At 33.0% G+C, this 15,074-nt stretch overlaps 1 protein-coding gene across 1 annotated transcript in view; it reads left to right on the top strand.

Moving 5' to 3' along the window:
• LOC124543229 (phytanoyl-CoA dioxygenase domain-containing protein 1) overlaps positions 1-15,074 on the top strand; it is a 30,218-nt gene that overhangs the window by 9,530 nt on the left and 5,614 nt on the right. The window contains exons 2-4 of the mRNA XM_047121366.1: positions 10,897-11,043; positions 12,381-12,497; positions 13,101-13,251. Coding sequence (XP_046977322.1) covers positions 10,897-11,043; positions 12,381-12,497; positions 13,101-13,251 — 415 coding nt within the window. The remainder of the gene's footprint in view (positions 1-10,896; positions 11,044-12,380; positions 12,498-13,100; positions 13,252-15,074) is intronic.

Here is a 15,074-nt window from a genome sequence, read left to right as displayed (position 1 = left end):
TCCACTACTCAGATGCATAATATACAATTTCTATAATATTCAATATCAAATCACTGCAAGTCAGGGGTATTATGTTTCCCTTAATGAGAATACTATTCAGAATTGAAATGTATTCATTCCCTACTTATTAAATATAATAAATTAATATATTCTTCAAACGACAAATTAAATGCAATCTCAGACTGAATTGGCTTCCTAACTAGCAATCAGTGACATTCAAGGAAACCACTTCGTATTATATAAACTACATTTGTAACCGACTTAATTTATAGTTATTGAATTTATGTTTTTCAATATTATTTGTTTACATAATCTACTAACTTTAAGATAGTAATAATATACAAACAAGAATTGAAATAAGTCATTGCATATAGATGAAGACTAAAAAAGGGTAGCAAGCGTCGTAGTATAGCGGACTGATTTCGGGACGAACCAGGAAGACACCCGCGCCGCGTGCGACGACTGTCGGCCCGTTAGCGGGAACGGGACGTTGGAATAGTCGAATCGGGACACGCGTAATAAGAATTATAGCGTCCGCTCTTGCGCCGTTAACTATTAGATTTGTCTCAGTTATTTTATTAAAATTATTTATTATTTAATTACAGTAAAGTTTAAATCATTTAAATCGACATTATTATTCACACGCCTCCTATACTAGCAATATTATTTTTTTACGTTGTAATTGTAATCTCAAAACACGAACCAGCCCTTGTTTTTTGAATGATTACCCTCAAAATTTAAATTACTCGGTAGTTTATAGTGAGCGTCTAAATTTCAAGGCGTAAAATTTAAATTGTGATGCTGCCTGGTAATAAAACCTGCATGTTTAAGTGCATGAAAGTACGCTAAAAAAATATCTTAATTAAAAATACACGATGCACGCACAACATGTCTGTGAAGATGACATATAAATAAAAAACAATCAGTTTTTGAGTGACATTGAAATTTCTTCGATCTCATATAAATCAATTGTATTTCGCCCATGGAAGTAGTTATTTAGTGAATATAAAAAAAATATACATATAAACTGTTCATAAGAAATAAGAATTATTTTCTCTTTATTATAAGAAATATATCTCTTTATTAAAATAATAAAAATAAGTGAACTAAAATTATTTGTAAATTATTATTACAAATATTTTTATTTCGCTTTTATACCTGATCCTAATTAATGAGCTTCCTCCCGGTACATGGAACCTGAGATCAATTTTTCTATATATAAAAATTAATCCTTAACAACAATATGGATGTTTTTATAGCTTTATTAAAGATAATGGAAAAACAGACGATAATGGATACCTAAATAGACAGTTCTCCACTGGAGCCGCGATGAATAGCAAAATAAAGATATATATTTATCGTCAGAGTAACATCATTAATGAGTATGAGTTGAATTTGAAAGTAGCCAATTAGAACTAGCGCGCACTGGTAACTTTTGTCACGGTGACTGTTTCGTCACTCCTGTCGAGTCCGTGAATATGTACAGATGCAGACACAAATGTCACGTCGTAATTTGCGCGCACCTCCATATATATTCATGGACTCGATAACAGTGACGAAACAGTCACCGTGACAAAAGTTACCAGTGCGCGCTAGTTCTTATATAAACGATTGTTACTTAGCATCGACTGCTTAAAATTTTGAGGCAGTAACATTGATTGGCGATTTTGTAGTAGCGCAAGATTCGTACTGTACTCATTGATTAATTAACAATATTGTATTCAATGACTTAACGTAAGCGACAACTCTTGAAATAATAAATCCAGATAGAGCATATAGCACAAACTTTTCTAAAAGTGTAATTATTTTCAAAGTTGTATGTCGCCTACAAGACGAATACAATATTCTAGTTTGATATATTATTATAGATATTAACTAGCAAACCGCTCCGGCTTCGCTGGATGCAATGCTGATTCTAAATATATATATATATATACCTACTACATAATTTGTTTATTTATGACATCACATTATAAACATCTAAAATTAGAAGTGTTTCTTTACTATATTGTCCCTGTGTTATATACAAAAGCCTTCCTCTCGAATCACTCTATTTATTACAAAATACCGCATCAAAATCTGTTGCGTAGTTTTAAAGATTTAAGCATACATAGGGACAAAGGGACAGAGAAAGCGACTTTGTTTTACACTATGTAGTGATGATTACGACGTTCTCAAAGAGCTTCGTGTGATTGCGTTACACTGACTAGAATGTATTGACAAGAAATCTCATCAAATCTGAACGGATTGCACTCGTAAATATTTGGCCGGACACTTCTGTGTAAAGCCGTAACGTACACGTAACGTGGTCGACTAAAGGGAAGTTCACCAGGATAGCAATTCTACTAACAAAATCAAAACATTATACTTTGCTCAAGTAGGCTTTTTTACAAGCTTACTTTTTAATTGTCATTTTTCGACCCTACTGTGATACCGTAGAATTTGGATTGGAATATAATAGTCGGTCACCCGCGAAACTGCGAAAATTCAAAATATTATAATGGAAATTTCGAAAACAAAGGCATGTATTATTTTTATTTTATTTCATTGTAAATTATAAACTGCAAGTCACAACATTTGGAGTCGAAATGATGAAACATTATTAAAAGGATGTTTTTCATACATCCTTAGCAGCACCGTTTTCTAACCACTCTCTAAAATTAAATATTTGTTAAATTGTAACGATATAGTAAATAACAATCACGAATGTTCCTTAATTCTCTGCACATCTACTGGAGTTCGCTAGTTGGTCTCTATCTGGAGCTCTTAAAAATGAGACCACAACCGATCTTTTATATGACGTTATCGTCCTAATCACTGGGACAAAAAATAGCTTACACGATTAATATATAAAACAGCCGATGAAGATAAGTAGAATTAATCCCAATTAAACTCAGTTTTATTTTCTGAGGAATATTCGATGATGACGTAAAGGCTTCAATATTGTTATGTGTAAGTAGTAGAATTGACCACCTGGCCACACTATGTAGCCTATGTTTCCCGATAGCGGTGAGGATAAATCAACATGCAATATACAATTAATGTAGGCTACGTATGGAAACTATACTGTGCGCTCGCTTTGTCAGGTGTGCGCATATAGTTGCGAAAATATCTACTAAAATTATGGATTTCAATAATCCATATACTAAGGGTATGAATTTAATGCTCCTTAAGACAAGCCTGCAAAAGGAGATTAATGTTATATTTATTTGAAAATCATAACTTTACATAACTACACAGTATAAAACAAAGTCGCTTTCTCTGTTACTATATTTTGATACGAATTTGCTACGGATTTTGATACGTTTTTTTTAATCGAATCAGTCTATCTGACTGATTCGAGAGGAAGGTGTTTGTATTTAATACATGGACAGTGTAGTAAAGAAACACTGCTAATTTTAGATGTTTCTAATGTGATGTCGGAAAAAAACAAAGTACGTAGTACTTTTAATGCCAGGTTGGCTTCTGAACGAAACCGGGGCGGGTTGCTACTAGTAGTTGCTTATATAAATGCCTAGTATTTAGAAGTTAGATTTCTCAGTTAAGTATTACAAAACAAATGTATCCTCATTTGTAAGTTATATATCTGCTCCGCTGTGAGAACATTTTTAGCTGACTTTGAAAACGAACACTATTACTTAACTTCACTTGCTATGAAGCTAAATTTCAAATCATTTTAACGAAACCGATTATGCTGATATTTTACCAATATTGTGGTGCTGCTGACGTCATAGCGTCGTGTGCTAATTACATTAATTTAAGAATTAGATAACAGCTTGTGTCGAAGTCGGTTTCTTTTTTATTTATTTATGTGAGTATGTTTCGCGATAAATTTTCCAATTGTTACGCGATTTTTAGATGCCTTATTAAATAGCTTATACAAATTTAAAAGTAGACCCTTTTAAAGTTACCAGTAAAGTTCGGTCCGTTAATGGAATAAGGGTCAGAACAGGTGTGGATACTATTCTCTAAGACAGGTTCTTTTGAAGAGTACTCACTGTGTTTAATATACAAACTTCTACACCGATTAATAAAAACTAACCAAACATCTTTTTTAACATACCTGTGACATTTTCACCAAATAAATTGTAATTATTTTTTATTGTTTGTAAATATTTTTATTATTTTATTGACAAAGAATTTCATTTTCGGTAGGTATTGTAGTTCTTATTATATAATTTTTAAATATTTTCTAGACCAATTATGAAACGCATGTAATGTTTAATACGATTAAAATTTATAAATAAATAATTAAAAATAAAATATAAATATATTCATTTTACATATTTATAAAAGAATGACAATGGTAAAAAATACATCATGATTTAATCGTTGATGAATGATGAACTACGCAATTTGTTTATATTTGCAATAATTATTCACCAAAATGTATATAATATAACTTATACACATAACATTACTCATATTATTTATTACCATAATGGACGAAGATGTCATATCATGACAATTTATGGGTGCCTCTATATAAACTTACATTCATTACTCTACTTGATTATAGAACACTTTGATTCAGCCTACATCTCTGACAGTACATATTAAAAACCTGTAAATTTACCATTGCTGAGCTAATGCCTCCTGTCTCTCTAAGAAGGAGATTTGTAGCATATTACACCACGCTGCCCCAATGCGGGTTACGACGATACAAATGTGTCAGAATTAGACACATAAAGGTTTGCTCTCGGTGTTCGAGCATAAGAGATCTCTGAAAAAAGCGTACAATTCGAGCAAGTTTAAATTATATTTAATAATACTTCGGAATGAATTTTCATTCGTAATATATGTAAAGCTTTACATAAATGATTTTACGCCTAGCGAAGCAGGTTCGCTAATTATTATGGATCAATATATGTTTTCACAATCGTACATTGTATTCCTCGTATGATTAAAATAATATAAATAAGTGCAAAACCGCACGTTTTAATAAATTTGTATATATTTTAAATCGAGATTCATCCATGATATAAAGGATTTTATGTAAATAATCAATTCATTTGAAATAGCGCTATATAAATATATTTCACGTTTAAACTTTTTATTGTCGTAACTGCCACAGGTGCTGCTAAGTGCCGGCATGAAATAAATGTTGTTACTGCATATTCAATTGTTCTATGTATATATAACAAACAACAACAGCCTGTAAATTCCCATTGCTGGGCTAAAGGCCTTCTCTCCCTTTGAGGAGAAGGTTTGGAACATATTCCACCAAGCTGTTCCAATGCGGGTTGGTGGAATACACATGTGGCAGAATTTCTATGAAATTTGTCATATGCAGGTTTCCTCACGATGTTTTCCTTCACCGCTGAGCACGAGGTGAATTATAAAGAAAAATTAAGCACATGAATCAGCGGTGCTTGCCTGGGTTTGAACCCACAATCATCGGTTAAGATGTACGCGTTCTAACCACTGGGCCATCTTGACTCTTTTGTCTATGCTTATATTAATAAGGATTTATTTATAAAACTAGAGGTGTGTACATAAATAAACGTCAAAAGTGATTTGGCAAACTCAGTACAGGCGCTTACTAACCAAATTCCATCTGACCTCTCTCGCCTCTTTAAAGAGACGACTCTTGACTTAGTGTATTTCATTAAATAATACATTACTATAATATTTAAACATTATTAGAGCTTCCGCAAGCCACGCTTTTAGTGGAAGATTAGATTAAATTAATTCAATTTCATGTGACTATTTTCGATGTTTTGATATTTTTTCGTCTCGTTAGCTTTAGAGCTAATGGATATGACGAATTCATTTATTGTTAATCCTTACTTTCCCGTTGCAGTATTTGTCGTTGTACATAGGTAAGTTTGTTTCGGCTAATCTCTGGAACGGCTGGACCGATTTTGACGAGATTTTCACTCACAGATAGGTGATGTAATAAGGAGTAACATAGGCTACAGCAATATATTTTTAATACAAACGGCAAGAATCCGCGTTTTTGGTTGTTATATATTTATTTCTCCACAGACCTGTTGCCCGTGCGTTTTTTTGCAGTGTTTGACAATTTCAGTAGCTTAAGATATATATTTTAAATCTAATATTTGTATGGAATATAAATGTGACTCGACATTAGAAGTCGTAGATTCCAGACGGCATATTCATTGAATCGGAATGCTTCCTTGAAGGGGTTTACCTTCGTGGTATTCTAGATTCCTAAGCCTGGATGGCTTGCAATCCAGTCTGTTCATGTGCTGATATATATTTATGCGTGTGTGAGTGTTGTGTATTAATATTTTCAATACTTTAACGGCAATACCACATTTAGTCTCGTCATTTCAATTTCGTTTTATATACTTCCTAACAACATTAAAAACTACTTTTTCATTTATTTTTTATAAATGATGTAGGCAGATCCCAGCCTATACATGATGCTTAGTGGCTACTCAATTCTCAACGAGACAGTCGGAGGTAAACAGTGAGGAATGGTTGAAATGTGGTTCCCGATAAAAAGTTATTCGGTTTTCCTTGGAAAGATTCCCATTACGTCTAGAAATTGGAAGGTGTACAGTCCAAGGAGGTAAAAAACTTAGGTCATGCACGTAAACTCTTTCCGGTCGTGTCTCTGTCTTTGCCAATCCAATCATATCCAATGGGATAGGATAATGGGAGTAACGGACTAGCAGCTCTTGTAATCAATGCAGCTCTCTTTGCGCTTGCGCACTGTAATATCTCCTGCGTAGTTGACTGGTTTCTCTTAAGATTGGTCGCCGTTGACAAAATCGGTCAGAACGCTAACGATCTTAGGAAGTAAATAAGTATCTCCAATGTGATGTAGTTCACTCACTAGCACACTTGAAACCGGAAAACTTGATGTTTGACGGCAGAATATTTGATGTAAAGTAAACATTAAAATCAAATAATTTTGGTGTACGTAATATACAACAGTCTTAATCAAAGTGGAATCATTTGGTAATAATAAACAAAGATTTAACTTCAGCATATTATAGTCATAACTTTTTTTTACACGCCCCTACTCGGTGTGACCACCGCATCGCTCAATATTGGAGTAAGCATCTAAAAATATCGAATGTTTAAGCTTAAATAGCAAACACGTGGGGGCGGACACAAAATGAGATGTCTGTAAAAACTATACTTTTTTTTCTATAGTGGACGAAAAATATTGTAATTATGAAGAATAGAATGCATTCCAATTTCGAAAATAGAAACACTATGTTTTTAAAAGTGATAATTAATAGAGGCAAAGGTAGTAAAAAATAAAATGTTAACAAAAGAATAAAATAGTTATAATAGGATAGGATGTGTTGCTATTTTATATCTGATTAGTGATTACGATTAGTAAATATAATGACTATTCTGTATTTCATATTAAAAATAGTTCTCCATGATTTTTTACTTCGTCTAGGTCCACACAAATTAGCAGATTCAGATCGTTAAATAGAGGAAAGATTTAAGGTCGATAATAGATTTACAGCCACTTTCATTGATTTCTGAGCCTTTTGCACAAATGGCACAATAAAAAATTTAAATTATCAACTCAATTTAAACCAATATTTATAATATAACACCTCGCCTCATTGCCTCCACTGTTGACGGGTGGGCTGGTTCGTTTTTTGCTCAGAGGATCAGAACTGCGATTCAACGGTGTCAATTCCACGCGGTCAAGATTTATACAGTAATTAGTTTGAGTTCATCTGTGTATGTAATTCTTATGTTAATAAATGTATTTAAATCTTATTTTTATTGCGATTTCAATTATAATTAGCTTTCCTGTACAAAGCTTTACCTAGCTGAGTTAACAGAGTTTTTCGGCAGTTTTGACAGTAACAATCTTCTATACTAATTCAAGTTCTTATATTTGATTTTAATGCAGTTTGACGAATTATGATAAACGACATTTTTCAATAGTTTATGTTTGAAAGACAATGCCTGTTACAAATATCACACTATAAATATTTACAGGCGACGTACTCACTTTTTATATGTTTTTAAATATATTTTTTTATTGAAGCATAAATGTTTCTTAAGTAAGTGTCATATATTTTAAACATAACGAAGTTGAACAAATACTATTTCGAAACATTTGTATACCATCGTAACAAATCATAAATATACCCGAGCATGATTGGCGAACAAAATGATGAACATAAATGTCCCAAGACGTTTTTATTAAATTTGACTACCCATAAATTTAAATTGGTAAGAAAACAAACGTTTGCCTTAACTTTGATTGTTTATCACAAAAACTAAAAAATCACTAAATAAAATATATACTGACACTACATTTCCCACTGCTGAGATAAGGCCTCCTCTTTCATTAAAGAGAGGGTTTGGAACATATTCCACCACGCTGTGCCAATGCGGGTTGGTGGAATACACATGTGGTAGAATTTCGATGAAATTAGACACACGCAGGTTTCCTCACGATGTTTTCCTTCACCGTCGAGCACAAGATGAATTATAAACACAAATTAAGCACATATAGTGGTGCTTGCCTGGGTTTGAACCCGGAATCATCGGTTATGACGCACGCGTTCTAACCACTGGGCCATCTCAGCTCTGTACTGACAGAACTATTGTAATAAAATTGAGTGTGAATTTGTTTGTTTGTAACGCTTTTGTGTAATACTCAATCGGAGTTTTTGAAATTATTACGTACATGTTTTCCGAGGTAAAAAAAATATTAAATTAAAGATATATTCTTAAAAAAGAAATCATATTTGTGGTGATCTTCGTGGATAGTGGTGACTACTTACCATCCGATATCATATAAAATATATCCGCCTTAAGCAGGCGGGGTACGACACAGATGGGATTTCTTAATTTGTATCATTCATCGGATTCATTTATTTGAACATTTGTTTGAAACTTGTTTGAAGAGTTATCGCCATAACATTATTTTATAATTTATAGAAATAATTTTAAGGGTTTTGTATCACATGCATTAGCTAAAGTTTAATATTGAAGTAGTTTTAGCCGCCGTTGACATTATTATTCATAGCAATAGATATACATTTTACAAGCTTGTTCGTGATATGCATTTAGATATACTAAATATTGACCATCTTATATGGACTTTGATTGTGTATTTTTAAGTTTTCTGCTCGTGGTTATACTATTATGAAGAATAACAGAACTAAAGAATTAGTAGCTAAAATATTTATAAGAAATGTTCGTATTATACTCTCATGAATTAAATTGGTATTATATTCATATTACCAGAGGAAAGTAGTTATGACTCTTTGAATCAAATTGTCACGTTTTTATATTGTGTCAATAGTTTGATCGATGAAGGAAAAGCATCATGAGGATCTGATACAAACAAGTGCCAGAAAATCTGCCAAATGTTTAAACAGAGAAGCACCTTCCCGGGTCATTGGTGCCTTTTTTAAACATTTGGTCAAGTTTTTGCACAAGGTTTACACATCCATAAATTGAGGACTATAATTTTACTTTTATGTATTTAAAAAGAAAACCCCGTCAAGAAAACTGCTTTACTTTGAAAACGAATTAACTTTAGGAGAAACCTTTTTAATAAGACAGATTTATCTAAACTCATGATTTTTTAATAAACCGTAAAGACACCATTAAAATATTTATTGTGTGCCCAATTAGGTCTCCAATCGATTTCATGTCAGGAACCCAGCTATTTTCCTCAATTGATAATTTTATAAAAACTTGCTACAGCGGTGTCCTCTTTTTTAAATGTTGATCCCTATTTGTCATTCCACGGAATAAAAAATAAAACAGGTCACACAACTTCCGTGTTCTCGCTGCAAAAATTTCAATACTTTAACAACATTGCAAGCTATTAAACGTGGTGATAACTTTAATTTATTAACAATTACTAAAATACGGTTAAGTTAGATTTATTTTTTCTAAAATTAGAGCTGAGTTGGCCCAGTGGTTAGAACGCGTGCATCTTAACCGATGATTGCGGGTTTAAATCCAGGCAAGCACCACTATATATATATGTGCTTAATTTGTGTTTATAATTCATCTCGTGCTCGCCGGTGAAGGAAAACTACGTGAGGAAACCTGCATGTGACTAATTTCATCGAAATTCTGCCATATGTGCATTCTACCAACCCGCATTGGAACAGCGTGGAGGAATATGTTCCAAACCCTCTCCTTAATGGAGGAAGCCTTATCTCAGCAGTGGGAAATGTACAGGCTGTTACTGTACTTTACTTTACTTTACTTTTCTAAAATATGACGTACATTAAAACTAAATCAATAATAATCTTTACTTATAACAAAATCTAAACGCCAAATTGTATTATTCAACTCCAAAAATAACAAACACTCTTGCAAACTTTCCACAACATTTATCTATTAAACCTCTCTAGTAACTTTTATAACTAACGTTTATTTATAAACAGATATTTTTCCAACTTCCATACACCTAATTTCCATTTAAACTTTTATCTCCGACAAAACCTACCGAATTAAAAACCCATTGAATGTTCAGATAAGTTGTTATTCATTGTTTAAGTAAAGTAAAGTAACAGCCTGTAAATTTCCCACTGCTGGGATTAGGCCTCCTCTTCCATTAAGGAAAGGGTTTGGAACATATTCCACCACGCTGTTCCAACGCGGGTTGGTGGAATACTCATGTGGCAGAATATCTATGAAATTTGTCACGTGCAGGTTTCCTCACGATGTTTTCCTTCACCACTGAGCTCGAGATGAATTATGAAGACAAATTAAGCACATATATAAAGTGGTGTTTGCCTGGGTTTGAACCCGAAATCATCGGTTAAGATGCACGTGTTCAAACCAATGGCCCATCTCGGCTCGCTTTAAAGAAATTTGTTATGAAACAAACTTGAACTAAAACACTAAAACGCAAGCTAATCCGCGGGCGACTACTAGTATGGTATACATCTAAAACCTATGATACTATTTTTTTTGTAGTTGGAGGAGGATGGCTACGTCGTGTTGGAAGACTTTCTCCGACCGGCGGAATGTGATGAACTCCTCGCTGCCGGGCTGGAGCTGACGAAGCAAGCGCCTGACTCCGACGACAAGACCATCTTCTCAACTTTAGAAAACGACAAACAAGTATGAAATAAATATTTGTTACTTTTTTATGGTATAGGTTGGCGGACGAGCATATGGGCCACCTGATATATTAACTATTCCTTACATCGCCAATGCGCCACCAACCTTGGGAACTAAGATGTTATGTCCCTTGTATCTGTAGTTACACTGGCTCACTCACCCGTCAAACCGTATCACAACAATACTGAGTACTGTTATTTGGCGGTAGAATAACTGATGAGTGGGTGGTACCTACTCAGATGGGCTTGCACAAAGCCCTACCACTTGGTGGCACTTTACTACACGGTATTGAAGATTATTAATGATAACAAAATCAAACCATTTACAATTTACGACACGATAACAAGCTTACCAAAAACGTTAAATTAATAATCAAAAGCGTCAAAATATTTTCCTTTCACAAGGGTACTGTAAAACATTCAGCCTTCAAGGATTCGATCGATAGATCCGTAGTGCTGCTTCCCAGTTAAGATCCACTAAAGTTCTATCTAGGTTTCGTTTAAAAACAAGAGATTAAGTTTAATTTAGAACTAATATGTAAATTTCTAGTTAGATAAGCGCATCAGGATTCCCTCTTACAACGCCTACACGTGATCTTTAGCTTAAAGTTGTTGACGTAAATAGCAAAAGTCTTAGATGAGAGTAAATAAATAAGCATGTTCCTACATTATTTTTCATTTTAAGAGGTATGTAACGAGGCTTGATGTAATAAGATCGCCCTTGGATTCTAAGAAAAACACTCTCAATTCAATAAACAAGCTCATGCTGAACTCGACTATTTCAATCTTGAATGTACAACAAATTGAAGGTATATTATGAGAATAACATTCTGATTGAAGTATGTTTTTATATGCATATTGAAATATATAAGACCAAAACAATATTTAATGGCATGCTCTTATAATATCATCGTAATATAAGAGCATGCCTTACTTAGTAAATCGTAAAGAAATTTCTTAATATTTGCCTGACCATGGTAAGGCTTTGTGCAGAGTCGTTTAGGTAACCACTTATAGAAATCAAAATCAATTGACATAGTTCTACCGCCGACAAGCAAGTATTTGCCATGTTCATTTCAACTTGAATGTTAAATGAATATAGTTATTGACAGGCCCATCTGTTCGAAAGATTTTTTCTTTAGTAAGGAAGTACACAAATAAATACAAATCTTGAATACGTTTATAACAAATTCTAATGATTTATAATTTTACAGTTCACACAACAAATGTCACCTTATTAAAAAGAATATACAAATCAATTAATTTTTAAACAAAGGAACTTTCAGTGCCAGTTAAGCTTAAAGAATTATAGATATTTATTGTTAAATTTTCTTTCAGCAACTAAAGGACAAGTATTTTTTGGAAAGTAACGACAAGATCAGCTTCTTCTTCGAAGCCCAGGCCGTCGGACCAGATGGAAAACTACAAGTTGATCCCAGTATATCTTTGAACAAGGTGATCTATTAATTCAATGATAAAACCATAGCAATTCATTATCAATTTTAACACTTATAATAAATCCAAATCAAAATTAATGTTATTTTTTATAAATATATAAATAAATGTAATAATAGAAATATTGGTCAACATCACATACATTACTCTGATCCCAATGTAAGCAGCTAAAGCACTTGTGTTATGGAATATCAGAAGTAACGACGATACCACTAACACCCAGGCTCAAGACAACATAGAAAACTAATGAATTTTTTCTACATCGACTCGGCTGGGAATCGAATTTGGGACCTCGGAGTGGCGTACCCATGGCAACCGGTATACACACTACACCACCACGGAGGTCGTTTTTTATTAAAAATTTGCAATATAGATATGAATTTAAAAGAGTTTAGATTTAAATTGTGTATTTACTTGGTGGTAAAACTTTTTGCAAGCCCTGTATAGTTACCACCCACACAAAAAATCAGGGAATACCAAACGTTTAGCTTAGTTATATTATTTTTATGATATTTTATAAACTCTAAATATATTTCAGAATATCTTATTATTTTTCGATGGGCAAGTTATTTTAGTAGTTTTTTATATGCTCATGTGTTCCAGGTAGGACACGCGCTCCATCTCCTGCACCCCATCTTCAGATGCTATACGTACAGCGATAGAGTGAAAGCAATTTGTCAAGAGCTCGGCTTCAGGGAACCAGCGGTTGTACAAAGCATGTACATTTATAAAAATCCTGGCTTAGGCGGGGAAGGTACGCACTTGAATTTTATTATAACCTAACAAATTACCAGACCCTCAAAAATAACTAAAATATATATTGTCCAAAAATTTATATACATATTAATTTAATGCTTTACAAATTTCCTTTTGACGAACTTTCATCTGTAAGATGTGTGGAAGTGATCGCTTTCTTAACAATAAGATTCATATGTACCATAAAATTCAGTTCTGTAGCAAATTTAAATTTTACTAGACTATTCAAATTAAATAAAAATCATGCTTAGTACTGATTCCTATTGGTTAGTAGGAAACTCAGTACTCTCTCATTTCTACTAATTAAATTTTGTAATTTTTTGAACTAATTTGTCAATAAAATGCAAATAATGTATCTACATATACTACCTGAAAATTAAAAATCTATATTTGAGTAATATTTATCAGTGATATTTTATTATAAGGCGCAAATGCCTTAGGAAGTATTTATTGACTTTGCGGTGTGAACTTGGAGTTATAAGCTTGTTCTCTCTTGTCGTGTTTACAAATTAACGATTTTAACAAATTCCGAATTTAATCTAAGTTATTCTCAAAAACACAGCATTGGTTGCAGTCTGATCATACGATCTGTAAAAAATCTAAAAATGAAATCTATAAAATTTAACAGGTAACTTTAAAATACTCAATAAAAATAAATGAAACATACAATCAGTGTGAATCCGTCCTGTCACGAAGTCGTGCAACTTCACGTTTAATAATTATCAGCGTGCATTAACAAATATTAATTTGGCATCGTAGTAACATTAGTCATCTCACGCACACTAAGACATCTTGTAAGCACAAGCACTCATACTAATGCACACCATTAACATAGCGCGGAGGTAGCGAGGAAGTAGGTTTGACGACCTCCGTGGTCGAGTGGTGTGTACACTGGTTTTCATGGGTACGCCACTCCGAGGTCCCGGGTTCGATTCCCGGCAGAGTCAATGTAGATTACCATTCGTTTTCTATGTTGTCTTGGACAACAAAGAAAACTAATCAATAACATAACATACATCATTTACCCCAATGCAAGTAGCTAATGTTACGGAAAATCAGACGTTACGACGGTACCACAATACAAACAGTTCCCAGCGTCTCCATAAGCATAAAATCCCTATCGCATGAGACGGTATAACAAGATGTGAACGTTAATTCAAATACAATATTATGATTATAATTCTCAACTTTATCTGTCCAAAGCCAGTTTTGTAGCTTATCAATAAAAAAGTTATATTTCAGAATTCATTTCGTTCGCCTTTCATCGAACCCGCAAACTTTTGTTTAGATCCTGTTTCATCCACTTGTGTATCTCGGCTTCATTTGTTATTAGTATTTTAATGAGCTTATACTCGATACAAAAATAATTTATGATGATATCGGAAATTGGAAAACAAATTAAAACTTGTTATAACTTTATGTTATAGATCGAAGTCGATAGCTCGCTAACGAGGTATCTGAAAGACTTGTATGTAAGCCCTTGAAGTTTTATTTAATTAAATAGAGAGAATATTTTTTCATAAAAAAATAAATAATTAATTCTGAAATATTTATCCAGTAATATTTTGTTTTTATTCATCTCCGATGTTATTGTTTCGTATGAGTTGTTTATTTTTAAATGTATACTATACCCACTCATCATTCTAAAACAATGTAATAGCTTTTAATTCAGCTGATTAATAGAAGCTCAAATACCTATTCACATATTTCTAATAACAAATTTGCGGAATTTCTATACCAACTTCCACCCCCAAAATTAACACCCTAAGGACATACATTTTGAAACACTTTACCTAGTGCTTCACCAAAGCTCTATAAGTC

The sequence above is a fragment of the Vanessa cardui genome, chromosome Z (assembly GCF_905220365.1).
Source record: "Vanessa cardui chromosome Z, ilVanCard2.1, whole genome shotgun sequence".
NCBI lineage: Eukaryota > Metazoa > Arthropoda > Insecta > Lepidoptera > Nymphalidae > Vanessa > Vanessa cardui.
This window is presented reverse-complemented; position numbering and strand designations above follow the sequence as displayed.